This window comes from Rhinatrema bivittatum, unplaced genomic scaffold (genome assembly GCF_901001135.1).
Source record: "Rhinatrema bivittatum unplaced genomic scaffold, aRhiBiv1.1, whole genome shotgun sequence".
In the NCBI taxonomy this organism is placed as follows: Eukaryota; Metazoa; Chordata; class Amphibia; order Gymnophiona; family Rhinatrematidae; genus Rhinatrema; species Rhinatrema bivittatum.
This window is the reverse complement of record NW_021820738.1, coordinates 197189-224520: the sequence shown is the minus strand read 5'-3', so window position 1 is coordinate 224520 and position 27332 is coordinate 197189. Positions and strand designations below refer to the sequence as shown.

General features: G+C 43.2%; 1 protein-coding gene across 1 annotated transcript in view; it reads right to left on the bottom strand.

Annotated features, from left to right (window-relative positions):
- Positions 1-4953: 4953 nt before the first annotated feature.
- LOC115082055 (atrial natriuretic peptide-converting enzyme-like) overlaps positions 4954-27332 on the bottom strand; it is a gene marked incomplete at its 5' end in the record, with an annotated part of 217134 nt that continues 194755 nt past the window's right edge. The window contains 2 exons of the mRNA XM_029586317.1: positions 4954-5586; positions 5996-6045. Coding sequence (XP_029442177.1) covers positions 5558-5586; positions 5996-6045 — 79 coding nt within the window. The remainder of the gene's footprint in view (positions 5587-5995; positions 6046-27332) is intronic.

The window sequence follows — 27332 nt, the reverse complement described above, 5'->3', positions numbered from 1 at the left end:
ATTAAAGTTGGTAGATGTGTACAGTAGTACATTTTAACAAGTGCCAATAAGGTTCGGTTTCATTGTCGTAATAAATCTTAAAGTGAGGTAAGTCTTGACCATATATACATGTAAGTTACTTATTTACAGGTATAATTCTCATGCTCTGTGTAATTCTATTTAGTTAGCCATGAGATAAACCAATAAACTACCACAACGCACATGTTAAGAACAATGCCATGTGCTTGTGATCTTCTGCCTGTTCCTGCATACTTTCTATTCTCCATTCTCTTTGTAAAAAGCTTGTTTAAAAAGCCAGGTTTTTAAACTTTTTTTTAAAGGTTTTAAGGTCTCTTTGTAATCTGATCTCTAGTGGCATTGTGTTCCACAGTGTGGGACCTGCTAACTTGGGTTAGTCTAGCTGTCCTGACTGAAGGAATGGTTAGGAGTACTTTGTTGGCTGATCTTAGGATTCTTTGTTGGAAGTGTACCCATAGTGCTGTGTTCAGCCAGTCTGCCTTTTCGTCATGTATTAATTTATGTATTGTACATAGGGTTTTGTATTGGATTCTGTGTTCTATGGGTAACCAGTGTAATTCTGCTAGAGTTTCAGTGATATGGTCCCTCCTTCTTTTACCGGTAAGTATTCTTGCTGCTGTGTTTTGTAGTATTTGAAGTGGTCTTAACGTTGTATGCGGGAGTCCTAGTAACAGCGCATTACAGTAGTCAGTGCTAGAGAATATTAGTGCCTGGAGCACTGTTCAAAAGTTTGCAGGTGTTAGTAAGAGTTTTAGTTTCCTGAGAATCATGAGTTTTGCGTAGCCTTCTTTTACTTTTAATGATATGTGCTGTTTTAGACTGAGTTCTGTGTCTATTATTATTTCGTGGTTCCATACCTTTTCAGCAATATCCAAAGCAAGAAACCTGAGATGAAATTGGGTGGACCATTAGATGACTGAGGAGTTAAAGGGGCTCTTAGGGAAGATAAGGCCATTGAGGAAAGACTAAATTAATTCTTTGCTTCTGTGTTTACTAATGAGGATGTTGGGGAGATACCGGTTTCGGAGATGGTTTTCAAGGGTGATGAGTCAGATGAGTTGAATCAAATCACTGTGAACCTGGAAGAGGTAGTAGGCCAGATTGACAAACTAAAGAGTAGCAAATCACCTGGACCGGATGGTATGCACCCCAAGGTTCTGAAGGAACTCAAAAATGAAATTTCAGATCTATTAGGGATCTCTACATGGACTAGTGCTTTTCAATATATTTATAAATGATCTGGAAAGGAATACAATGAGTGAGGTTATCAAATTTGCAGATGATACAAAAATTATTCAGAGTAGTTAAATCACAAGCAGATTATGATTAATTGCAGGAGGATCTTGTGAGTCTGGAAGATTGGGCATCCAAATGGCAGATGAAATTTAATGTGGACAAGTGCAAGTTGTTGCATATTTGGAAAAATAACCCATGCTGTAGTTAACATGATGTTAGGTTCCATATTAGAAGTTACCACCCAGGAAAAAGTTCTAGGCATCATGGTGGATAATACATTGAAATAATCGGCTCAGTGTGCTGTAGCAATCAAAAAAGAAAACAGAATGTTAAGAACTATTAGGAAGGGAATGGTGAATAAAACGGAAAATGTCATCATGCCTCTATATCGCTCCATGGTGAGACTGCGCCTTGAGTATTGGGTACAGTTCTGGTCACCGTATCTCAAAAAAGATATAGTTGTACTGAAGAAGGTACAGAGAAGGGTGACCAAAATGATAAAGGGGATGAAATAGCTCCTTGATGAGGAAAGGCTAAAGAGGTTAGGGCTGTTCAGCTTGAAGAAGAGATGGTTTAGGGGGGGATATGATAGAGGTCTATAAAATCATGAGAATTCTAGAATGGGTAGATGTGAATCTGTTATTTACTAGAGATGAGCTTCGTTTTTTCATATCTGGACATATTTTGGTTCGGGCGCTTCGTCGAAAATTTCGTTTTTAGGCGGATCATTTTTTGTCTGCGTGGATCAGGAAAACGAGTCGAAGAAAAAATTTAAAAAAAATAGGAAAAAAAAAGAATCGGGGGAAAAAAACCACCCCAACCCTTCAAATTTACTGTATTACAAACCCCCCACCATCCCAATCCTTCCCCAAGACTTACTAAAAGCCCTGGTGGTCCACCGGGGTCCTGCGAGCGAGCTCCTGAACTCGGGCCGTCGGCTGCCAGTATTCAAAATGGCGCCGATAGCCTTTACCCTTACTATGTCACAGGGGCTACTGGTGCCATTGGTCAGCCCCTGTCACATGGTAGGAGCACAAGATAGCGCCAGCCGTCCATTGCTCCTACCATGTGACAGGGGCCGACCAATGGCATTGGTAGCCCCTGTGACATCGTAAGGGCAAAGGGCCATTGACGCCATTTTGATTCATAGCAGGCCCAATGGCCCAGAGGGAGAGCGTGCTCGTGGGACCCCGCTGGACCACCAGGACTTTTAGTAAGTCTTGGGGAGGGATCGGGATGATGGGGGGGTTGTAAGAAAGTAAAATGGAAGGGTTGGGGTGTGTGGTTTTTTTTTAAATAAATGTGCCCCTCCCCCCCCCGGTACTAACCCGAAAAACGAATTTTCCCCGAAGTTCGGGGAAAATCCATTTCGTGGTTCAGGTCCCCCAAACTACTACGAATTAGGCAATTTTGTTGAAATTGCCTAATTTGTGATAAACGAATGGACATCTCTATTATTTGCTCTTTCAGATAATAGGACCAGGGGGCACTCCATGAAGTTAGCAAGTAGCACATTTAAAACAAATTGGAGAAAATTCTTTTTCACTCAATGCACAATTAAGCTCTGGAATTTGTTGCCAGAGGATGTGGTTAGTGTAGTTAGGTTTAAAAAAGGTTTGGATAAGTTATTGGAGGAGAAGTCTAACTGCTATTAATAAAGTTGACTTAGGGAATAGCCTCTGCTATTACTGGCATCAGTAGCATGGGATCTACTTAGTGTTTGGGTACTTGCCAGGTACTTGTAGCTTGGTTTGGCTACTGTTGGAAACACAATGATGGGCTTAATCGACCCTTGGTCTGACGCAGTATAGTAATTTCTTATGTTCTTATATTCTGATGTTCTCTCTGTCTCTCCCTCTCCCTGCCCAGCAACTCTTCATCTCCCCCTACAGGATTTTGCTCCACTCCATGCCTAGCATATTAGAATCACCCAATCTCAATGCCTTCTTTCTCTCCTCTTTCTCTCTCTCCACTCACCCTCATCCACCCAGCATCCTCTTTCTCAATAGTTCCAACTGCTTAGTATCTTCTCTCCCTGTCCACCCCCACACACACTCAGTGCCTTCTTGCTTTCTCTACCATGCAACCTGCTCAAGCTTTCTCTCTCTCCACCCCTACACGCTCAGTATTTATACTCTCTCCACCCCCACCCACTCAACACATACACTGTCTAGCACAACCTCATCACCTTCAACACACACGGGAGTGGGAACAAACATTGGCATGGCACACTGAGAACAGAGACCAGAGGAAGTACTGAAACCCCTCTGTCTTTGATTCAGGTAAAACTTCCCCACCACCCTCGGCCTCCTGTAGCCACTACCTTTCAGTTGAACTAGCAGCTAAGACCATGCCCGGAAACCCAGCTACTGGACCAAGGCACAGCTGAGGGACTACAGAAATCGCCTCAGAAATTCTCAACTGGGGGAGGGACCTTTAGGATTCACCACAGGAAAGTGGGGCTTTCATTTCCTGAATATAGAATTTAAAATTTCTCCTTTCAAAAAGCTCAGAGAAATCGCCATTGGGAGATGCACGCCCACCATCTGCTGGAGATGGAAAATACTGGCAAGCTGGGGTCACTGCAGGGTTATATATTCTGTGACATAAGCTTGCTCCATCTCCATCTGCTGGTAGGGGAGCATAAACCCACTTGTCCTGGGTCCATCTGTCTACATGCTAGGAAATGTGATATTTAAGCACGCTTGGGTTTTATGTATTCAGTACTAGTAGGGTAAAACTAACAGGAAGTCTGTGAGTTGCATTAGCTATAGAATCTTATATGATTATCTATCTAGCCTAGTAGAGGGTCAAAAAGAAGAGATGACAAAGTAAACTTAAAATAGAGTGACAGTATGGCTGTGTCGTGCTTCCAAAATATTTTGAGCAAGGTCAACAAACATGCATCGTCAGCATTCTCAGAAAGCATCAAGGGAAGGTGGCAAGTTTCCCGCATAGGCCGCAGGTAGACTTGCCTACTCTTCCCAAATAAAGATGAGGAGGAGTGGTCTTTACGGGCTCAAGCTTGTATGGTTGGTAGATGGGGACATCTTTAGGGGTAGATTTTATAAATCTACGCGCACGCACTTTTGTTCGCGCACCAGGTGCAAACAAAAGTATGCTGAATTTTATAAGATACGCGCGTAGCTGCACGTATCTTATAAAATCTAGGGTCAGCGCGTGCAAGGGGGTGCACATTTGTGCACCTTGCGCGTGCTGAGCCCTGCGCGCACTGCCCATTTCCTCCGAGGCCGCTCCGAAATCGGAGCGCCTCGGAGGGAACTTTCCTTTCACCCCTTCGCACCTTCCCCTCTCTTGCCCTACCTAACCCACCCCCCGGCCCTAGCTAAACCCCCCCTACCTTTATCCGCGAAGTTACGCCTGCCTCCGGGCAGTAGTAACTTACGCGCACCAGCTGTGTGCTGGTGCGGCAGGCCCTGACACAGGCCGCTGTGTCGGGGCACTTGGCCACGACCCCGGACCTCCCACACGCCCCCGAACACGCCCCAGAGCTGACACGACACCCCCTGGCCACGCCCCGACCGCCCCTTTTTGCAAGCCCCGGGACTTGCGTGCGTCCCGGGGCTTGCGCGCGCCGCCGAGCCTAGGCAAAATAGGCTCGGCGCGCACAGGGGCGTTTTAAAAGGATTACGCGCGTACTTATGCGCGTAACCCTTTTAAAATCTGGCCCTTAGTGTAGTAGTAGATGGTGGTAAAAGGCAATGACCAGAGCTATAGAAGTATAGGCAGTCATATCTTGTATGGCTGACAGTTGGAAAATGATACTTTTTTCATAATCATGATTCGTATAGTGCATACCAGATATACGCAACAATTTTTACCTAGCACAGTTTAAATGAGACAGCTAAGCAGACCGGGTGGACAAATGGCACTAATCTGACATCTAATATGTTAACTGTCTTAGGGTCAGATTCATTAAAACTTTTCTCCTATTTTGTGTCTATGGGGAAAAAACCCTTAGTGAATCATGTACTGAGTATGTATGGAAGCTTTTCCTGAATTATCTTGGTATTGGAGTGGATAAACTGGATTCCTCCTTGCTATCAGTTCCCTAGCAGAGACAGAGTACTGATTGAATTACTGTACTGTAGCTGATGCATATGTAACATATTAGTCAAGCAGCTCTATCATATTTATTGTAAATGATCAAGGTAGTCAGATTGGGCATTTCTGGATAATATAAAACATATCAAGCCAGTATATAATGACAGGGCATTCATGTCTTCAGTTTATCTCCTTGAACTGATGCCTGGTGGGCACCATTTTTGTCTCCTCTCTGTATCTACATGGAACATACTGGCATCTGAATATCTGCAAAGAAGTTATTTTATTATAGAAAAAGAGTTCTTTACAAGTTTTAAACAGTCAGTTCCACTAGTTTCCTTTTATTTTTACAAAATGTAACACTCTCAAGAACAATAAAACTTTGGTCAGTGCAGTTCTGAATCTGTGTCTGTCTGTCAGTCTGCTAGAGAGCTCTCATAAACACCAATTTATTTATTTATTTATTTATTTATTTTTTACTGAGTAGCATGAGATCCACTTTATGAAGGATTTAGAGGATCTTGGAATGTTAGACAAGGTTGCCCTGAGATAGTCTGAGCATCTCACTCTATCTTATCATTAGGCTTACAATAATAACATTAATTGCCCTAATAAAACTGGGTAACTCCTTTGAAAATTCACTCCTAATACCAGTGAATTAGGTTATTTTCCTTACCTTCTTTGCTACAGACAAGAGAAACCTTTCTTCTGTTTTGGCATTCCTGTCTGAATATTGAAAAAGAGAAAATTTAAAAAATGAATAAAGTTCCTGTGTTCAGTTTTCATCTTTCAGATTCATATGAATAACACAAACAACTTGATACCAGCTTGTGAGAAAACAGCGCTTCAACCAGATCCATGTTTGCCTTCAGTATGAAGTGCTGGGTTGCCAGCTGCTTCCATTTCTGCTGTCCGGTCCTGGTTTTATCCCTACAAGCCTGGGCCTGCAATAGGATAAAACTTGCCTCAGCAGCAGCAATGGCGCCAGTTGAAAACCATAATGGAGACCTTGTCACTTTAAGAGAAAACTGCTAAGGTAACCATAGCTTGAGAGCTTTGCCTTCTGGTTGGCTTTACAGAGATTTAGCCATGAGGTAGAGCATGATACAGAAACCAGTCTCCATGTGTTTTGCTGAAAAATGTTTTGATTATTTATTCTAATTCCAACAACCTTCAGAAAGCTACATGCCTTAATTATTAAAGTTATGCTTATTATTATTCAATAGTCACATAATAGGAGAAAACTCTTAGTAAATTAGTCATTAGGGGGCCAAGTTATTAAAAGTCACATAGAAAAATATGCATGCTAAATTGTTAAAGGTCAATATTCAGTTAAAGGTCAATATTCAGAGGAAAGATATGTACGTGACTTGGGCCAGATATGTGCACTATTCTCCCATCTATTATGTGCCTGATTTTCAAAAGCATTTTCACACTAAAAGTGGACTTTTGAAAATTGCTACAATATATATTGAATTGACAATAGGATTTACCTGCATAAGTGAACTTTATGAGCGTAAATGGCTTTTGAAAATTGCTATGATAATATGTTACATTTAAATGAGTAACTCATTTGAAAATTCACCTCCATGTGCACAACTTTATCCGAGTAAAGTTAGGACTGCTGTTTTTCCAACCAGAAATACACATATAACTTTGCCTTCTCTGTGCCACATAGTTTATTTATTTAGATTTTATATTACACTTCTTGGCACTTCAAAGTCCATCACCAAAATTCGCCAAACTTCACCTTACTCGTGAGTGCGCTTTCTCTGTTGCAGCACCAACCCTATGGAATTTGTTTCCAATAGAAATCAGATTGTGATTCGCTTACTCAATTCAGAAAATACATTAAGACTTTTTTATTTGTTAGCCTACGGTTGTTTGCTTTCACTATCTAATTCTTGTGTTTATCAACTTCTTTAATTTAATATTTTTTATTTTATGCCTCACTGTAACATTTTAATTTTTTAAATTTTAATTGTACATAGTTTTATCTCTTGTTCATTGATTTAATCTGTGCATGTTATTTTGTTCACCACACTTGTCTTTTTAAGTGTTAGGCGGTTTATAAATTTTAATAAATGTAAATGTACATTCAGGTGCTGTAGGTATTTTTCACCATCCCCAATCTGTATCTATGGCAACAGAGGTTAAAGTGACTTGCCCATGGTCACAAGGAGCAGCAGTGGGATTTCAACTTGGTTTCACTGGTTTGTAGCCCGCTGCTCTAACCACTAGGCTAGTCCTTCACTCCATTGGGAAAAGTTACATCCTGCCCCCAGAGCACCCCATAAATGCTCCCCCTTTTTCCCCAGATAAAACTGTGTGTGTAAAATATAGGTGTTCAATGTGGGAAGCATTCAGGACTCAGTTTTTGTCTGCTAACTCCAAAGTTACATGCACAAAAGCTTTTCAATATCAACCTCTTAGCATTCATGCTAAATGGTGGCCTAAAGATTAAGGGGCAGATTCTCAAAGGGGTACGTGCATAAGATACACGCGTACCCCCCCGAAAACCTGCCCCAAGTTCCCCTTGCGCATGCCGAGCCTATGTTGAATACGCTCTGTGGCGCGCGCAAGCCCCGGGAAGCGCATAAATCCCGGGGCTTTCCTTGGGGGGGGGGCGTGTTGGGGGCGTGTCGCAGCAGCGTGTCATTCAGGGTCGGGGCCGCAGGTGTGGTTCCGGCCCGGGGGTGTTTCGGGGGTGTGTGGCCAAGGCCTCCGAAACAGCTCCCAGGCCAGGGAATCGCGCAGCTGGCGTGTGCGAGTTACGCCTGCCTCTGGCAGGCGTAACTTTTAAAACAAAGGTGGGGGGGTTAGATAGGGCTGGGGGGTGGGTTAGGGAGGGGAAGGTGCGGGGGGGGGGGGGGGGGTAGAAGGAAAGTTCCCTCCGAGGCCGCTCCGATTTCGGAGCGGCCTCGGAGGGAACAGAGGCAGGCTGCGCGGCTCGGCCTTGCGCGCGCTGACCCCGGATTTTAAAAGATACGTGTGGCTACACACGTATTTATTAAAATCCAGCGTACTCTTGTTTGCACGGGCGAACTTTTATAAAATCTACCCCCTAAGGGGTAGATATTTATAGAAGCGCACGCGGGGGACGTTTGTGCGCGCTACCCGGCGTGCACAAATGTACACCCGATTTTATAACATGTGCGCTGCCGCGCGCATGTTATAAAATCCGGGGTTGGCGCGCACAAGGGGGTGCACACTTGTGCACCTTGCGTGCGCCGAGCCCTAGGGAGCCCCGATGGCTTTTCCCGTTCCCTCCAAGGCCGCTCCGAAATCGGAGCGGCCTTGGAGGGAACTTTTTCCCGCTCCCCCCTACCTTATTTCAATTATTTATGCCTGCCTCTGGCAGGTGTATCTTGTGCGCCCTGGCCGGCTGCAGGCGCGCCATCCCCCCAGCACAGGCGCTGTGCTGGAGGCCTCGGTCCTGCCCCCGGACTGGCACCACGCCCCCGCCCCTTCCCGCCCCTTTTTCAAAGCCCTGGGACATACGCGCGTCCCGGGGCTTGCGCGCGCTGCCGAGCCTATGCAAAATATGCTTGGCACACGCAGGAGCAGGTTTTCGGGGTTATGCATGTAAGTCTTAAGGGCAGATTTTCAATGTGTTAACAGCCTTTAGTGGAAGCCCCTATGTACCTGACTTATCAAAGCTGTCTCTTATTCTGTTCTGATGGAAATATTCTTTAACAAAAATGGCCCATGTATACTTTATAGTGCAAATTACAATGGAGAAATACCTGTTACCTAAAAACAATGGCCACTTCGTCTGGAATGAGTAACTGAATTACTACATTTCTGAACATTTCCTCTTATATTAAGTAACTTTGCTGCACTTTCAAATATTTTTTACAAATGACACTGGAATTTTGCTGAAGATACAGCTAAATTCTGGCTGAATAAAATCAAAGAACCCTGACCCCTGGGTAATATCTATGGGCATATACTATCAGTGATGTAGCTGCAACACAATGAGCAGCATCTATGCTTGGAGATTCAGGTGTGAACTATATGAGCTTGATTTTTGCCTTTGAATATTTGTAACCCCTACTTGGGGCAAATAAAATAAAAAAGAATCCCTATCTGTCCTGACACCAGCTCTGTGGGATCACAGGCAAGATGTGGGATTGGACCAACCTCAGACAACGAGGGTGTGTATTACCCTACAGGACAGGTTTAAAAAAAAATAAATAAATAAATTTCCCCCTACTGTGACCATCTAATTCTCCAAAGTGGAATTTCAGCTTCCTCTTCAGAACCTCTGCTCTGTCATATCCACACCCTAGGATTTACAAAGGGAATCTCACACTATAGCTCAGTGGTTATTTGGCACCCCCCACCCCACATATAATTTTAAAATTTCCTAAACATCGATAAAATATTTCACAACAGACACAAATAACATCCAATGATTAAAACTAATAAGGATTTTTAAAAATCTTCAGCTCTACATAGCTGTCATGCTAAGATTGTCGTAGACGGGGGCACACATGCACCAACACAATGGGGTAGATTTTCAAAAACGCGAATAGGCGTACTTTTGCTGGCGCATCAGGCGCAAGCAAAAGTACGCTGGATTTTAGTAGATACGCGCGGAGCCGCGCGTATCCACTAAAATCCTGGATCGGCGCGCGCAAGGCTATGAATTCTGTATAGCCGGCGCGCGCCGAGCCGCGCAGCCTACCCCCGTTCCCTCCAAGGCCGCTCCGAAATCGGAGCGGCCTTGGAGGGAATCCTCTAACGCCCTCCCCTCACCGTCCCCTCCCTTCCTCTACCTAACCCACCCGCCCGGCCCTGTCTACACCCCCCCCCCCTTACCTTTCTCCGGGGATTTACGCCTCCCGGAGGGAGAAGTAAATCCCCGCGCGCCAGCGGGCCTGTTGCGCGCCGGGACGTGACCTGGGGGCGGGTACGGAGGGTGCGGCCACGCCCCCGGACCGCCCCGGGCCGTAGCCACGCCCCCGTACCCGCCCCAAAAACGCTGCTGACACGCCCCTAAACGCAGCGACGACTGGGCCCGCCCCCGACACGCCCCCCTCGGAGAACCCTGGGACCTACGCGAGTCCCGGGGCTCTGCGCGCACCGGTAGGCCTATGTAAAATAGGCTCACCGGCGCGCAGGGCCCTGCTCGCCTAAATCCGCCCAGTTTTGGGCGGATTTAAGCGAGCAGGGCTCTGAAAATCCGCCCCAATATGTGTCCTCTCTCTCACAAACATACAGATAGGGGTGTGCATTCGTTTTGAACCCCAACGCCAGCCGCGCGCGCCGAGGCCCAATCCGGCGAACAAAACAAAAAAGGGAAAAGAGCTTAGGCCCGCCCAAAAAAGAAAAAATCAGCCAACCAGATAAAGCCCGGCAGGGCTTTAAATTCAGACTGCAGGCGCCATTTCCTCCTTCTCCACGCGGCGACCAAAGACCTGCGCGACCGGCGCCGGAGCCCCACCGGGGGAAGGTCAGGTCAGTGCTCGGCCTCCCCACCCGGGGGACCCCAACGCCAGCCGCGCGCGCCGAGGCCCAATCCGGCGAACACAACACAACGAAAATATAAGAAAACCAAAAAGTAAACAAAAACAAATCAGGGAAACACGCTAAGACCTGCTCAAATTAAGGAAGCCGGCCAACCAGATAACGCCCTGCAGAAATTTAAATCCCACCCTGATAGGCGTCGCGCGCCGAAGGAGCACGACAAAGGGGCCTGCCCCTTTGTGTGCCCCTTCGTGTGTTCCTGAGCATAACCAGAAACAACTACGCTAAACGACTCTGCCACGTTACTCTGCCTCTACAATCAAAGCACGCTACATCAGCGTCACCCAAGCTTTCGTCCAGTGATCTCATTCTCCAGGTCTCATACACATACCTGCCCCTCCAGCATTCATCCAGCCCCTCCAGCATTCATCCAGCCACTCCAGCTATCATCCAGCCTTTCCAGCATTCATCCAGCCTCTCCAGCACTCCAACATCCATCCAGCCACTCCAGCTATCATCCAGCCACTCCAGCTATCATCCAGCCTTTCCAGCATTCATCCAGCCTCTCCAGCATTCATCCAGCCTTTCCAGCATTCATCCAGCCTCTCCAGCACTCCAACATCCATCCAGCCACTCCAGCTATCATCCAGCCTTTCCAGCATTCATCCAGCCTCTCCAGCACTCCAGCATTCATCCAGCCTCTCCAGCATTCATCCAGCCTCTCCAGCATTCATCCAGCCTTTCCAGCATTCATCCAGCCTTTCCAGCATTCATCCAGCCTCTCCAGCATTCACCCAGCCACTCCAGCACTCCAGCATCCATCCAGCCACTCCAGCTTTCATCCAGCCCCCCCAGCTTTCGACCAACCTCTCCAGCATTCATACAGCCACTCCAGCATTCATCAGGCCACTCCAGCATTCATCCGGCCAATCCAGCATTCTTCCAGCCTCTCCAGCATTCATCTCCCCAGCATCCAGCCTCTCCAGCATTCATCTCAGCTAATACCATCTAACACCACTTTCGCTCCTAACAATGCAAACAATGTACCACGGTCTCCCAATACCGATTCTCCATCACAGAACGCTACTCACAGGAAAATCAAACATAATCTACAATCAACGCACCTACAAATCACTTATCCCCATCATGATTACTCCAATCACACAACTTCTAGGATTCACTCTGTTCTCATTGATATTATTTAATGCTCAATCACTATCCAAGAAATCACTAATTTTAAATGATCTTCTCCTAGATACAAACCCGGACTTATGTGCTATAACAGAAACGTGGTTTAAATCTACAGATATAGCTTTAATTAATCAACTACCTACTCAGACATACGACTTTTTCTCAATCCCACGACAGAAAAAAAGGTGGGGGCATTCTCTTAGCAGCTAAGAAAGATCTTAGATTCACTCATCACCCAATCAAATCTGACTCGAAATTAGAAACAGGTCTCTTCAAATCAGACTCACTACAAATCCTTCTAATATATGCCCCTCCAGGACTTCTAGAAACGGACCCATCACCCTTCCTAGAAATCCTAGCATCTTATCTAAAACCAGACTTCCCAACGATAATCCTAGGAGATTTCAACTTGCACGTTGATAACCCCACACTCTCAACCAGCTGCGAAACCATTCTTACAGCCATGTCTGCAATGGGATTCAAACAAATAATCAATGAACCTACCCACAAGGCAGGTCACACACTGGACCTTATCTTTGTGAACTCAGGTATAACACATTCAGTACATCCCACTTACAAAAAAGTTCCCTGGTCAGACCACTCTTTAATCTCCACCACCCTCTCAATGACCCAAATAAACAATAATCACGCCCCACAACACTCATTTCTCTACAGAAAAGTATGCGCCTCTGATGAACTCAGCAATCATCTAATCACGGAACTTTCACACATGGACTTCACATCACCCAATGCAGCCGTTAACTCCTGGTCCTCCATAACAGAAACCGTGGCAAACAAACTATGTCCGTGGATAACAAAAAAAGTCAAACAAGGTGCGTCAAAAAGGCAGCCATGGTTTACAAATGAACTTAAAAACCTCAAACTCGACCTGCGTCAAAAAGAAAGTAAATGGCGTAAAGCCCCTTCCCCCTCCACACTCTCTACATACAAACTCGCCCTCCAATCATACAAGAGCTCCACTTTAAAAACAAAAAGGGACTTCTATGCACACAAGATTCATAACATTATATTCGATTCCAAAGCGCTATTCACATTTGTCTCCAATCTAACTCAGGCAAACCCTCCTGACATACCACCTAACCAAGCTCAAACAAAAGCTGATGAGCTGGCACTCTTCTTCAGTAATAAAATCACCAACCTACTAACACAAATAAAGCATAATACCGGCACACCAACCAGCAATTACATTCTGCATGATAAAGACATCTCCCTCCAATCTCTTGAACTCACCTCCTCCTCAGAGATCCAAACACTTCTTAAGAAAATGAAACCCTCATCGCATCCACTAGACCAGATTCCGTCTAAATTACTACTGCTAATCCCGGACACCATAACCAAAACCCTAGCAGACATTATAAACTGCTCATTCATCCAGGGTTTCTACCCAGACGACCTCAAAATAGCATCCATCAAACCGCTACTTAAGAAGCCTAACTTGGACCCCAAAGATCCTAACAACTTCCGTCCAATCTCAAATCTGCCTTTCATTGCCAAGGTGATGGAGAAACTAGTTAACACACAACTAGCAGATTACATAGAAGAACACAAAATTCTCTTCCCCACTCAATTCGGTTTTAGAAAAGCCTCAAGCACCGAATCCCTTCTCATCTCACTGACTGACTACATTATTTTGGGCCTCGATAAAGGACAGGCCTTCCTACTGATCTTATTGGATCTATCGGCAGCGTTCGATACTGTGAACCATGCCATATTACTAAATCAACTAGCGAACATCGGTATTGCAGGATCAGCACTAACATGGTTCAAAACATTCCTAGAAAACAGAGGTTTCAAAGTTAAAATTCACAACAAAGAATCCTCCAGATACCCATCATCACAAGGAGTTCCTCAGGGTTCCTCTCTCTCACCAACACTTTTCAACTTATACCTTCTCCCGCTTTGCCAACTGCTAAACAAATTGAACCTAAAACACTTCATATTTGCCGACGACGTCCAGATTGTGATCCCTATCAAAGAATCCATCACTAAAGCGCTAGAACTTTGGGAAAATTGCTTTCAAGAAATTAACGAGCTCTTATCCAGCTTAAATCTAATCCTAAACCAATCAAAAAGTGAATTCATTCTAATCTCTCCAGATAACTGCAAAATCACTACAAATCCGCCAGCCAACTTGCAAACCTCAAAAGTAAGAGATTTAGGAGTCTCCATAGACAACAGGCTAAATTTGAAATCGTTTATCAACCAAACAACCAAAGACTGCTTCCACAAACTGCACGTATTAAAAAGAATAAAACCCCTATTTCACTTCCATGATTATAGAACAGTGCTCCAAGCAATAATATTTGCGAAAATTGATTACTGCAACTCCATCCTACTAGGCATCCCATCATCACATACTAAACCGCTCCAAATGATACAGAACACCGCAGCAAGAATTCTAACAAACAAAAGAAGAAGAGATCACATTACACCAGTCCTTAAAGACCTACACTGGTTACCAATCCACTACAGAATAATTCATAAATCCCTCACCACAATCTACAAGAATATTCATGGACTGGCTCCACTCCATCTACAAATAGCTCTTAAAAAACACTCCTCCAACAGACCCATCAGAGAAGCATATAGAGAATATCTACAGGTACCACACAACAATACCACCCAACATATAACATTGAGAGATCGGGCCTTCTCCACAGCAGGTCCCCCACTGTGGAACTCCATCCCCCTAGAACTAAGACAGGAACCATGTCTTCAAACCTTCAGGAAAAGACTGAAAACATGGCTGTTCATGAAAGCATTTCCGGACCCTTAAAGATTCACTACCATCAAATGCAGCATTACTGATCATTTCCTATTAAACTGAAACAGTCTCTATCTACCAATCATTACAATGTTTTACTTCTCGTTAAACTGTTTATCTTTCCTCTAACTCTAATCCCAATTAGAATGACCCCGTTTTATTGTAACTTTTTTTCTTCCATGCACTTGTTTTACTTTTTAATGTATACTCTTATGTTATTAGTTATTTACGTTATAATGTATTTCTCACCCCTTGTTTTATGTAAACCGACATGATACGAACTCCGTGAATGCCGGTATAGAAAAATACAAATAAATAAATAAAATAAATAAATAAATAAATGTAAAACGCAACTTATTTTTTTTTTAACTTAAAAAAGTGATGAGGCGAAAACGATCGGATTTCCAACTTATTCAACATAGCTATATTGAATACGTTGGAAATCGCGATTGTTGATCCTAAATAAAAATTTAAACCCCTCACCCTCCTTAATCCCCCCCCCAAGACTTACCAAAACTCCCTGGTGGTACAGCAGGGAGTCAGGACGCCATTTCTGAACTCCTTTGCGAGGAGTACGTGATGTCGGCGTCACGTCGGAGTGACGCGGCGTCACGTGATTCCCCGCGCGTTCGCTCCGGGACCCTCGTTGCACCCAAAAGGAACTTTTGGCCAGCTTGGGGCCCCCCCAAGCTGGCCAAAAGTTCCTTTTGGGTGCAACGAGGGTCCCGGAGCAAACGCGCGGGGAATCACGTGACGCCGCGTCACTCCGACGTGACGCCGACGTCACGTACTCCTCGCAAAGGAGTTCAGAAATGGCGTCCTGACTCCCTGCTGTACCACCAGGGAGTTTTGGTAAGTCTTGGGGGGGGGGGATTAAGGAGGGTGAGGGGTTTAAATTTTTATTTGCATGTATGGACATAGACTCAACTTATGGAATTCTCCATATGTCCATATTGACCGAAATTGACCCCCCCTTTCGACTTATGGACTTATGAACATAAACTTTTGGTCTGCACATCTCTACATACAGATACACGCCGGGTGAGAGACAGAGGGAGCGTGTGTGTGTGTGTGTGTGTGTGTGAGAGAGAGACACACACACTTCCTCTGTCATACACAGGCACTCACAGACACATACATAGACCCACTTATATACACACACACCCTCTCAAACACATGCACAGGCACGCACGCACACACTCTCACACTCTCATACACACACATGCAAGTTCCCTCTCATAAACACCCCCTCTCATACACTGCCACTAACTCTCACAGGGCCAGTCTCTTGCTTTCTCACCCACATTTTAGACCGATTCTTTGGCTGCAGGCTGCACAGCAAGGCCTCTTAATCTGCTGCCAACTCGAGGAAAATACGAGCGGCACCACAGGTCCTCTTAATCTGCAGCAGGACCTCATTTTTGCTGGCAAGGAGTGTGAATGCTGCCAGCACGTTCCTTCTCTGCACTGCCGTGGGACCTTCCTATATGCTGGTAGCAATGGCACCCCTCCCCCTGTTGTTGCATGAGGCAAACCACCCCCCTTTCACACCCTGTAGTACATCACTGCATAGCTATACTTCCAACTTTTAGTTCTCTTCTGGGATTATCAGCAGTAAAAAGTAGCAGTAATTACAAAATAGTCGCAGTATGGTAACTGCTGAGGTATTCACAAACAGCCTTGGATAAACATATCCTAAAACCTTATAGCAACAGAGGCATCAGAACCACGGCAGCTTTAGTAATCAAAACAAAAGTTTGACCTTCATGACAAAACCAGGTGTTATACAATTGAAGCCTTAACTCCATCAACATAAGGGATTTCATCTGTTAAATGGTTCTGTCCATTGATCCTCCTAGGGTTCTAGCTAATAGGCTAGGCATCTGTACCTTGGGACTGTTCCTTGGCAAGCTGCCTTTATAGCAAAAAGAGAGGCCGTTTGTAGACTGGACCCATCCTCTCAGAACCTAGGGATGGGTCCTGCTCCCTTGGCCTCCATACACCTGCCTCTGAAACCCCCACCACTACCCACACACTCAGGCTTATATATCAGGGTTGTACTCTCTCTAGAGGTCATCTCTCCCCATATACTTACTTATAGGAAAAAGCAAGTAATTGCTATCCTGTACTACTGAATCATCCACCTTAATTAGCTATGGTAAATGTAAAGCAGTAGAGGGTAACTACCGCACTCTAAAGGCAGACAGAAATTCCCCAGTTTTTGAGCAGGATTACATATGAATTTTTGAAATGGCATTCTGTAGATTTGCTATTATTCAAAGGGGCACATAACATCTGAAAGTGCACAGCTGCATCTTAAAATGTTACTGTTCAACTAGGTCACTGCTCACTTGGCTCATTCCCTGCTTCATGATGCCTGTGGCTTCAGAGTTAGGTGAGACTGGGGCTCAGACCTCTACAGTAGCTACAGTACCTTGCAGTAGTTTAAAGATATTTTAAAGTATTAAACAGTATGCATATTCATTAATATGCAATATATAAACAAAAGCCATACTGCATTCACTTTTGACTTCTAACCCGCTCTGCCCTCAGATGTTTGGAGTTATGTCCAGGATTCCAATAACTGAAATACTTTGACATTTTAGCCCAAATTCAAGTTTTTCTTTGCTGAGAAGGGAAGTGGAAGCCTGCTTTTTGCTCTAAGATCCTTCAATCATTGCCTCTGAATAAATAATTGTCAAAGGGGAAAGTATTATAGAGCATAATCAAATGAATATTATATTTACCTTGCTTCAAAAAATTAGAAACTGTCAAAATAAAATAAAACGATTGGATGGGGAAAGAGGAGCGAAAAGATGCTCCTGTAATTAATTTACAGGGCAGAAAATCATTTTTTCTTAATCACTGTAAAGCTGACAAACGTTTCACTAAGCTCTTACTTCACTTAATGACAGCCTAGAACAAAATTCAGTTCTTCGATTCTGCTTTATATTACAGTGTCAACTGGGGTAGTTATTTCCAGTTCAGGCAAGATGGCAAAAGACCTTGGACCATAAGTGGAAATGAAAGTGATCCTCAAAGCAAATCCTATTCATCCGGAGAACAAGGAATGTGTGCAGCAGCTTCACTGGGGGAGAATTACAAGCCACCTGGCAAAGGGAAAGCTAGGAGTCTAGGAAAGCAGGAAGATCTTTTCTTTCCATTCCACATGTAATGTCATACCCTTGAAAATATACGTTTGGGATTTGCTGAACTGTCTGCGACATCTACAATGAACTTGGAAACAAGCACTGCAGCATGAGAATGGGAACGCGACTAGATGCAGCAGAACAGCCAATAAATAAATAAATAGAACTCCTTTTGCAAACTTTGAATGTTAGTACTAGAGCAGGGCTTCTCAAACCTGGCCCAGGGGATGCCACAGCCCCAGGTTATTCACACTGAATATGCATGAAAGAAATCTGTATGCACTGGAGTCCCATCTTATTGTAGGGGATTACAGCCCACAGAATTTCAGAAAGGCTTGGATCCCGGAACGAGCCACCTCTTTCATCAGATAAAACCTTTTCAAGCTCATTGTTGTTCATTAGAGTCTTATTGTGGCAGAAAAATGGCTCACAACAGTTGCAGATTACATTAGACATTGCTTTGAATTTCTTGTTTGACATATAGAAAATAGACCTATGTCCAAAAGTCTTAAGCACCTGGAGGAAGATTTTGAAAACCTAGCCAGTTAGGGAACTTAGCTGAATAAGCTTATCTGACTAACATAGGCAGGATTTCAAGTGTACAGTTGTGCCGCTGAATATACCTGGATAATTATATCTGGCTAATTTTAGATCTGCTCAATAGCAGGTCTAATTTATCTGGCTAACTTAGTTGAATAAGTCTCAATCTTGCCACTTATCTAGCTAAACTTCTCCCACACAAAGCCAAATACTGTAACTAAATAACCTTACCAGTTATTTTCAAACAAGGCTGGTTAGGCTTTTTAGTTATCTGGCTAGAGTGAATTAGATAACTTTAGGAAAATATATTCAGCAGGATGTTTTTCCTGGGACAAGTTATCCAGCTAACTTTAGCCAGATAACTTCTCCAATAACCAACTTCCTGAATATTGGACTCATAACACTTATCTGGCTAACTTTAAGATAGCCAGGTATATTCAGTGGTGCAGCCGTGCCACTGAATATCTAGTATAAGTTAGCCAGAAAAGTGTATCTTGTTAATTTTGCCAGATTGCCAATGGCTAAATATCGAGCTCCTATATCTATATATCAACACATACATTCATATGACTATATACTGTTCATAACAGAGGAGAACTATATGTTTAAAAAGCTGGGCATTAACTTAAATTTTAATGTCCGGGTTACAGGATGTAGAAAACACTTAGGAACCTTAAACCTTGCTAAAAATGAATAAATGCAAAACTACACCTGGAAATAAACATGAGATACACAAAGTAATAAAGGACTTCTCAATAGAAAAAATATAGCCTAAATCCAAAAGGAGGCAAACTAAAGCACACGATTAAACCCCATTGTCCAGAGTACTCACAAACCTTTAACGTAGTTAAGCCGAGCACTTTTTTTTTAAAAGCCTGAAGCCATTCTAAATTGAGATTCACACATCAGATAAATTAATTTGTTAGCTGAGATCATTGAAATAAATTGGAATGAACAAACTCAAAGGTAATCTGATACAAAATCTTGTAGCTGCAAGTTCAAAGCTCTTGACTACTCATGAATCATTAACTAGCCTTAATATGATCTTAAATTGTTCAATAAAAATGATATAGCAGAGAAGTGAATAGCTATTTTGCAGACATCAAAGATGGAAAATTTAGACAATCTCTGTTTTTTTAGATTAATCACTTGGCAGGAAAAGTTCCGGGACAGGAAAAATTGGCAACAAGGTCTGGCTCTAAAAGCAACACAAAGATGTATTATTGCTCTAAATCGCTAAAATGAAATTCTAGAAATGAAATCCTGGAACAAATGAATCAAGAAAACATCAACATTCTTTTCAACATAAAGCATGCTGGGATTATAGATATCTTCCATAAAAGAGATCTTCACTCTAATATTATAAAATAACAGCACATCACAATTTAGTTTAATTGATTTTCAACTAAATTCCCACATTCAAAGAGTCATGAAACAACATGGTTTTGCACAGAAAAATGCTAACTGTTCAGATGCAAATAGATTGCTGGATGGTATAATCCTTAATTATTCCAATGCACCCTAAAAGAAGAGTTTAGGAAGTTTGCAGCAAGAGATTAATACTCAACATAAACTTGACCTCCAGAAAACCAGCTGGTTAAAAGATAGAATAGGATTAAATGGTAAATTTTCCCAATGGAGAAAAGTGAACAGTGGAGTGCCCAAGAGATCTGTTCTGGGACCACTACTTTTTAATAAATGACTTGGAAATGGGAATAAGTGAGGTGATCAAATCTGCAAATGACACAAAATTATTCAATGTTAAATCACAAGAGGATTGTGAGAAATTGCAAGAGGACCTTGCAAAACTGGAGACTGGGCATGCAAATGAAATTTAATGTGTACAAGTGCAAAGTGATGCACTCAGGAAAAGAAACCCAAATTATAGCTACACAATGCAAGGAATCACCATCATTCAGGAAAAAGATCTAGGCATCATCATCATTGAAAATATGTTGGAATCTTCGTTATGCAGCAGCAACCAAGAAAGCAGACTGAATGCTAAGAATTATTAGGAAAGGAATGGAGAATAAAATAGAGAATATTATATTGTCTCTATATCTCTCCATGTTGTGACCTCATCTTGAGTATTGGGTGTAGTTCTGGTCACTGCATCTCAAAAAAGATATAGCAGAATTAGAAAAGGTAAGAACATAAGAAATTGCCACACTGGGTCAAACCAAGGGTCCATCAAGCCCAGCATCCTGCCTCCAAAGTGGCCAATCCAGGCTATAAGTACTTGGTAAGCACCCAAAAACTAAGTACATTCCATACTATCAATGCCAGCAATAGCAGTGGCCACTCTCTAAGTCAACTTGATTAATAGCAGGTAATGGACTTCTCCTCCAAGAACATATCCAAACCCTTCCTAAACCCAGCCACACCAACTGCACCAACTACATTCCCAGCAACAAATTCCAGAGTCCAATTGTGCATTGAGTGAAAGAATTTTTCCCGATCAGCTCAAAATGTGCCACATACCAACTTCATGGAGTGCCCCCAAGTACCTCCACTATCCAAAAGAGCAAATAACCAATTCGCATCTAGAGGTTCCAGACCTCTCATGATTTCAAAGACCTCCATCATATTCCCCCCAGTCATCTCCCCTCCAAACCAAACAGCCCCACCCACCCTAGTCCCTCCCCATAGGGGAGTAGTTCCATTCCCTCTATCAGTTTGATCGCCCCTCTCTGTACACTCTCCATCACAGCCATATTGTTCTTGAGATGCAGCGACCAGAACTGCACACAGTATCTAAGGTGCAGTCTCACCATGGAGTGATACAGAGGCACTACGGCATCCTCCGCTTCATTCACCATTCCCTTCCCAATAACTCCTAACATCTGTTTGCTTTTTTGACTGCCGCAGCACACCATGAAGCCTAGATCTCTCTCTTGGGCAGTAGCCCCTACTATGGAAGCTAACATCATGCAACCACAGCATGGGTTATCTTTCCCTACATGCATCACCCTGCACCTATCCACATTAAACTTCATCTGCCATTTGGATGCCCAATTTTCCAGTCTCATAAGGTCCTCCTGCAATTTATCACAATCCGCTTGTGATTTAACTACTCTGAATAATTTTGTATCATCTGCAAATTTAATTACCTCACTCACTGTATTCCAGCAAGTATAGCTCATAATGCATCCAACAAACAGTTTATCCAGTTCTTAAGCAAGGCTCTCATCAAGCTTCTTTGATTAAGCTTCACACATCCCCATGTTACTGCACCTAACTTAGCAAGTTCCATGTATTTTGTTTTTTTTTTCTGTATCTGCTTATATTTGGCCCGTTCTAGCCCTATCTGCTCAATGCTATCCACTGTCTAATACTATATTATATTTAATATAATTCTAATTTATTGTAACGTTTACCTTATGTTCTATATTCTTAATGTTTTATTCAAAGTTTACTCAATGATTCATGTTCTATGTAACGCTTTCATGCAAGGTTATTGTTTCACTGTAAACCGGTTTGATTTGTATCCCATGCAAGAAGATCGGTATATAAAAATAATAAATAAATAAATAAATAAATCATTTATAAATACATTGAAAAGCATGGGTCCTAGTACAGATCCTTGAGGCACTCCACTGTATACCCTTTTCCACTGAGAAAATTGTCCATTTAATCTTACTCTCTGTTTCCTGTCTTTTAACCAGTGATCAAAATGATAAAGGGTATGGAATGATTCCCCTATGAAGAAAGGCTAAAGAGGCTAGGACTCTACGGCCTGGAGAAGAGAATGCTGAGGGAAGATATGATAGAAAACCTATAAAATAATGAGTGGAATGGCACAAGTAAACCATAATCAGTTGTTTTTTCATTCAAAGAATACAAAAAGACTAGGAGACACACATTGAAAACACTAGATAATACATTTAAAACTAATATGAGAAAATATTTTTTTACTCTGCATAATTAAGCTCTGGAAGTCATTGCCAGAGGATGTGGTGAAAGCTATTAGTGTAGTTGTGTTAAAAAAAAAAAAAAAAAAAAAAGGTTTGGACAAGTTCCTGGAGGAAAATCATTAACCTTTTAGATACCAACTTTCCACAATTGGAACATTTTTTCATATACTTTTAATTACTTGTAAATGTTTTTATACCATATTTATACCATATTTGGGTCTAGTTAACTAAGATATGTAAAAAGGGGTATCAGGAAATAATTCCTTCAATGAGCAGGATCTAAAAGGTTAAGGTGGAGTTGCAGAAATCCACTTCTTATCCCTGGATTAAGCAGCATGGAATCTATCTACTCTTCGGGATCCTACTCTTTGTGTTTCTTCTGCCCCAATTCCAGATTTTGGCAAAGTCTTAAAGGTAACCAATTATCCATAAAAGAAGAATGAGGCTCATGAATAATGAAAGAAGTCTGATAAGGTATTGCCCTGTCCAGAGCCGGAGTTGATCTACAAATGTGTGTAAAGGAGATTTATGCAAGTTTTGCTGAAAAAAGCAAAGCCTCTTTGATAGTTTTTTAAACATAGGATATGCTTTAAAAGAAGTGTTAACACACATTCTTTAAAAGAAGTATTAACTCACATTCGCTAGTTTGCATTAATGTTGGAGTAAAATCTATTTTCCATGGAGAGGGTGGTGGATGCCTGGAATGCCCTTCTGGAGGAAGTGGTGAAGACTAAAACTGTGAAGGATTTCAAAGGGGCATGGGATAAACACTGTGGATCCATAAAGGCTAGAAGATGGGAATGAAGAGAAGAGGCATGGGGGTGGCTACTACCTGGTGATTATTACCCTTACTCAATAAGCCTTCCCATGGTTAATGCAACTCCAACATTTCTCTCTGCTTCAACGGCAAGGGGACATGTGGAAAAGAGGATTTGCATTCAGACAATGAACAAGGACTGAACTTAACTACACAGTCTGGATAAACATATAAGCATGGGGGTAGCTTGCTTATTGTGGCGGTTACTACCCTAAACCAATTAAGCCCGATACTTCACTTTGAATGCATATACAGCGTTGTTCTCTGCTTCAACAGCAGGGGGAAATGTGGAAAAGAGGATTTACATTCAGACAACATCCAACAAGGCACTGATCTGTGCAGTCTAGGTAAACAAGCATCGGGGTAACTTGCTTGATGCGGCAGTTACTACCCTTAACCATTAAGCCTTAAGCTTCATCTTTGATGCAACTCCAACATTACTCTCTGCATCAACAGCAGAGGGGTGGCAGGAAATTCGAATCAAACAGTTACCAATAAGGGTCCTGAACTTGGTGGTCGGTGAAACAGATAAGTATGAGAAAATAAGTTTGGGAGCTTGCTGGGCAGATTGGATGGGCCATTTGGTCTTTTTCTGCTGTCATTTCTATGTTTCTATGCTAATTACGGAGATTCAAATGTATGCTAATTAGCTCATTATCTACTATTCGTGTAGTGAAAAACAATAGGTGTTAAAATGTACAAAATATAATACTGGCCTGTTAATGTAAGAAAAATTAAGCACACTTCTGGGGGGACAATTTTCAAAGTTATTCATCCAAGTATTTCCCCAGCTAAAGTCTGAAACTTTCCCTTACTCGGTCTGGCTAAAAGCAGAGTGGGATCTCATAGCAAGCGCACTTTTAGCCTTCTGGAAGGGAGGCATTCCTGAGGGGAAGGGCTGTGTTTTGATTAGGATTGTAAATGAACACTTAGATCGTAGTTTCAAACCCATGCACATTTTTCAGCATGGAAATTGTACCTACACAAACAAGCAGGTCAAACGTTGGCAGGCACTTTGTGTCTGTGGACCTTGTAACTCATTTTTAACTGGTCAATGCATGCATACTTCCTCTTTGACACATGCAATGGAAAAGAAGTACCTGTGGGCCTTGCCCTTAGGTGGGCAGTTTGAAAATGGGAAACATCCTGCAATAAATCTGGCCTTTTGGGTTTTCATTTAATGAGTGGATCCCAGGAGTGCCCTCCAGCGCACCACTGAATTTGCTTCAGACACTGGCAAGTGAGCAACTTTTCTTTTTATACCTCTTAGCACTTTTTAAATGATGCAGTTTGGCAGTGAAATAAGCAAACCAAGGAACGGCTCATTTATCCAACATGTTTGTTTTACCCCATTAAACAATTCAGGCCTGTGCCTAGGACAGCAACAATCTAGGGTGGATTGCAAGATTTGCTGCATCCCAACTGTGCTGAATCTCACTCAACAGAGAACAGCCTTCTGCTTCCTGCTCCAGCCCCTCCCCTCCCAGTGCAGAGAACAGGAGGAGAGGGGTGAGACTGCAAAGAACAGAGCAAAGGAAAAACTGCTCTACTCCCCGTTGCAGCCCCTCCCCTTCTGTCCTGTGCAGGGAACAAGAGGAGGCCAGAGCACACAGCAGGGAGACAAGAAAAGCCCCTCTCCTCCTGTCATTCAGGGACCTGAGGGGAAGAGGTGAGCCTGGAGCAGACAGAGCAGAGCAAAGAAGACTGGGCCTTAATCCTTCTGCTCTGTTATTTCTTGAAAGGGGAAGGGGAAGGGCAGCAACAGCAATAATAATGCCTACTGGTGGCAAAATCCTAAATCAGGCACTGCTTTATTCGTGTAGAGGGAGGACAATTTTCAGTTAAAAATGTTCCTACAAATATACATGTTTTTATCCTATTTGCTAACAGTTAATTGATATAATAAATATACATATAACTTTAAATTTATTCTAAAATGTTCTATTTATATTATTAATTAATTGTTTAATTTATAAAATTTCTAACCCATGATCCATAAGTCTCAGCAGGTAACAGAAAATACACACATAAAATACACTCAAACAGCAATAAAAAAAAATCTAAACATATCATAGAAACATAGAAATGAAACATAGAAATGACGGCAGAAGAAGACCGAATGGCCCATCCAGTCTGCCCAGCAAGCCTCACACATTTTTTCTCTCATTCTTATCTGTTACTCTTAGCTCCTTGTTCTATTCCCCTTCCACCCCCACCATTATCATATCAGCACACAATACAGTAAAACAAAGCCAAAACAAAACATAAAGGGGTAGACTTTCAAAGGGTTACGCGCGTAACCCCCTGAAAAGCTGCCCCTGCGCGCGCCGAGCCTATCTTGCATAGGCTCAGCGGCACGCGCAAGCCCCGGGACGCGCGTATGTCCCGGGGCTTTCAGAAATGGGCGGTCTCGGGGCGGTGATGGTCCATGGGCAGGGCCGGAGGGTGGCAGCGGGCCGGGGGCGTTTCAGAGTCCTCTGGCACTGCGGCCGTGCCGGAGGTTTGCGCGCAAGTTACGCCTGCCTCAGGCAAGCGTGACTTTTGAAACAAAGGTAGGCAGGGGGATTTAGTTAGGGCTGGGGGGTGGGTTAGATAAGGGAAGGGAAGGTGGGGGGGAGCGGTTGAAAAGTTCCCTCCGAGGTTGCTCTGAACAAACCTGCCCCAAAGTAGCTGCATAACCAAGCTTAGAGAGATGAGACAGGACTCTCTAGCCCTTCAATGGATGGGCACTGCTGTGACAAATCTAGGGCAGGGGTGGGCAAACCTTTTTGTGCTGGGGCCACATTACAAGTTATCGACCGCAATGAAGGCCGGGGTGGATCCCCCTTGGAGCTCCTTGACACGATAACCAAACCCTCAGTACTTGCTGCAGGCATTTCAGCATCCAGCAGGCTTAAGCTCCATCATTTTTAGCACCCGAGGAGCCCCTTTAATCATGGATCCCAGCATCTACCAAAAATCAGCAAGACCTTCAACCCAAGAGATACAAAGCATTTTCCCGACTAGCTTACTACTTCTCCTCAATCACAAATGCACAATACAGACAGATTCTCACCAAATAAGAACAAAGAAGCCATAAAGTATTAAGCAGGCAAAAAACTAAACCGCCAGTGCAATAACGCAAATAATATCAATAATAACAATGAAATATCACCATTTCCCATAAAACAAAATCCAGAAATTATAAAAACAATCATGGGATATTAATAAAAATATTTCAGAACATTAAGAATACAACATATAATAATTAAGAACAATAAGGATACAAAGGCTAAACATTTCCCAAAAATCAATTAAATATTTCAAAACAGCAGACATATCAAACACCCAATTATTAAAAGTAATAAAGATAAACATAGCCCCCCCCCATGCCTATGAACTTTTGATTTCCAGTCACCCTGAGATTATAATGAATTAATGGAGGGGAGGTGGGGGACACACACTTTCTCCTTTCTCTCTCATACATACACACACACACTCACAGACTCTTCTACTCTCTCTTCTCACTACCTTCTTTCATTCTCACTTTTCAGTTTCACCCCTCCCCTCCACTCACCTCCTCAGTCATTCACCCCTTCCCTCCCCTTTCAGTCACTCACCCTCCCACTCAATCCCCTCACACCCCTCATCCTCTTCCTTTCCCTCTGTCATTCACTCCTCACTCCCTTCTCTTTGTGTCACTCACCCAGCCACTCAATTCACTTCCCTTCCCTCTGTCAGCCTCCCTCCTTCCCACTCCCTTCTCTCTCAATCAGGCTCCCTCCTTCCCATGCACTTTTTCCCCTTTTCACTCTCCCTCCCCTATTGTCTTCCTTCTCAGTCACACACACCCTCTCCCTCCCCCTCTCAGTCCCTTCCCTCTGTCACTCTCCCTCCCCCACTTACTCCTTTCTTTCTCAGTCACTCTCCCTCTCCTACTCTCTCCCTTCCTTCTCAGTCACACATATCCTCTCCCTTCCCCACTTACTCCCTTCTCTCTCGCTCACACCCCCCTCTCCCTATCCCTGTTCACTCCCTTCCCTTCTCTCTCCCTCCCCCTTTCATTCCGTTTCTTTCTCTCCCCTCTCAGTTACTCCCATCCTCACCCAATCCCTTCCCTTACTCTTACTCCTTCCCTTCTCTTCCCACCATGTAACTCACCTTTC